At 57.6% G+C, this 1,975-nt stretch overlaps 1 protein-coding gene across 1 annotated transcript; it reads right to left on the bottom strand.

Annotated features, from left to right (window-relative positions):
- Positions 1–1,039: 1,039 nt before the first annotated feature.
- On the bottom strand, positions 1,040–1,975 carry LOC135375112 (uncharacterized). Its single transcript, XM_064607823.1, has one exon. The coding sequence runs from the start codon at positions 1,973–1,975 to the stop codon at positions 1,040–1,042; it is 936 nt and encodes a 311-aa protein (XP_064463893.1).

Below are 1,975 nucleotides of genomic sequence, written 5' to 3'. Positions count from 1 at the left end.
TGTATCTCCGTGCCCGCACTCGCTATGAGGAGATCGTCAAGACGGGCGAAGCAAAACGGAAGACCACGGAGCGCTAAATCAATAAACCGCTGGAAAGACTGGGCGGCATTCCGTAGCCCGAAGGGCATACGCACGTATTCAAAAAGCCCACACGACGTAGTAATCCCCAGGACGGCGGTCCTGGGGATGTCAGCCGGTTCAACAGGGATCTGGTGGTATGCTTTAATCAAGTCCATTTTGCTGAAGGGTTTGCAGCCATGAAGGTGGGTGGTAAAGTCCTGGATGTTCGGGAGCGGGAGCGGTCAGCAACAGTGATGATGTTGAGCGCCCTGTAATCAGCGCATGGCCGCCAATCCCCGGACTGTTTGGGCACCATGTGTAGGGCTGACGACCACAGGCTTCAAGATGGCCGGACGAAACCGAGCTGAAGCAGGTGCTCGAACTCAGAACAAGCTACCTTCAGGTGCTCGGGCAAGGCGCCGTGGTCGACAGTGGATAGGCGGTCCTGTTGTCTGAATGAAGTGGGTAACATGATGTTTCACCAGTTGGTCGACGTGCGGGGGTCGGATAACGTCCGGAAACTCGTGCGGAAGCTCCTCGAACACTGTTTTCGGCGGTGGAGGGGAAAAGGTGGGATGCAAAGGTGACAAAGACGACGCCACGCGGTGGACGCTGAGGAGCGTAACCGCGTCAATCAGGCGCCTCAGGCCGACGTCGACTAGTAGTCTAAAGCGTTGCAGGAAATCGGCGCCAATAATAGCATGTCGCACAGACGCAACCCAAAAGAGCCACTGGAAACGACGACGAAGGCTAAAATCAAGCGTTAAAGAGCGCTGGCCGTACGTTGCAATTGGGGAGGAGTGGACAGCTCTGAGGGGTGTGGACGGCTGCGTAGCGTCATACCGGTCTCTCTTGTCACGGAGCTTAGCCGGAAGGATGCTGACTTCCGCTCCTGTGTCAACTAAGAAGCGGGTCCTGGAAAGCTTCTCGGTGACGAAGAATAGGCGTCCGTCAGGGGAAACCGAACCACTCGCGGCGGTCAGTGATTAGTCGTTTCGTTTGCCGAGGTCCAGGTACAAGGATGCTCACAACGGCGGGCCCTGTGTCCGAACCTCTGGTGGTACCAACAGAGAGCGGGGTTCACTGGTGAAGGGTAGCGGCGAGGGGGAGATGGAGAACGCTGTGGGCGCCAGACCGAAGGACGAGGGCTTCTTGAGCGACGTGCTGGCCGGGTTTGGTCCATGAGGTGGGCAACGAGCTCCGTAAGTTTTGAAACTTCTTGGCTGAGCAACCCAACGTCCGTGGTGACCGTGTCTACAGGGGCGGGCAAAGCAGCCACCAAGGGAGGTGCTATGTCGACCACGCTGTCTGCTAGTTCGGGGAAGCCGTTTAGGGGTAGAGAACGGGCCGCAGCAAGCGCGACGCGGACATTGCTGGAGAGACGATGTAGAAAAATTTCTCTCAGAACTGCGGAGTCGATGGTGGCAGCCTTATCACCAAGACGGTATTGCAGGTGACGAAGCAGCTGCGTGGGCTTACGGTAGCCAAGGTCGTCGCAAGAAAGGAGTTGCTCAATGCGGCGCTGCTCCGACGTCATGAGCCGCGTAATGAGGGCATCCTTGAGTGCTGTATAAGCATCGCTGGGTGTGTGTGTGTGTTTGCGGGGGGGGGGGGAGAGCAAGATATCGCGAACTTCGGCGGCGGCCGACGAGGGTAAGCTTTCCACTACATACTCATACCTGCTCGTATCGGACGTAATTCGGCGGAAGGAAAAGTTAATGTCGACCTGGACAAACCAGAGGACGGGGTCATGGGCCCAGAAAGGTGGGAAGCGAACGTGTGCCTGCGATGCCGCTGAGACAGTGGAATCGTAGGAAGTAGAGGGATGTGGGCCGGGCGGCGGAGAAACGTGATCGCCGGCGGAAGGCTCAGAAGCACGGTTCAAGTCCGGGTCACCAGTTTGTGGTAGCGACAT

Source organism: Ornithodoros turicata, unplaced genomic scaffold (genome assembly GCF_037126465.1).
Source record: "Ornithodoros turicata isolate Travis unplaced genomic scaffold, ASM3712646v1 ctg00000829.1, whole genome shotgun sequence".
Taxonomy (NCBI): Eukaryota; Metazoa; Arthropoda; class Arachnida; order Ixodida; family Argasidae; genus Ornithodoros; species Ornithodoros turicata.
The sequence above is the reverse complement of the archived record's forward strand: the minus strand, read 5'-3'. Positions and strand labels throughout refer to the sequence as shown.

Excerpts from the sequence above, each read along its gene's own strand:
- LOC135375112 (XM_064607823.1), bottom strand. The coding sequence starts at position 1,975 with ATGTCGCTACCACAAACTGGTGACCCGGACTTGAACCGTGCTTCTGAG.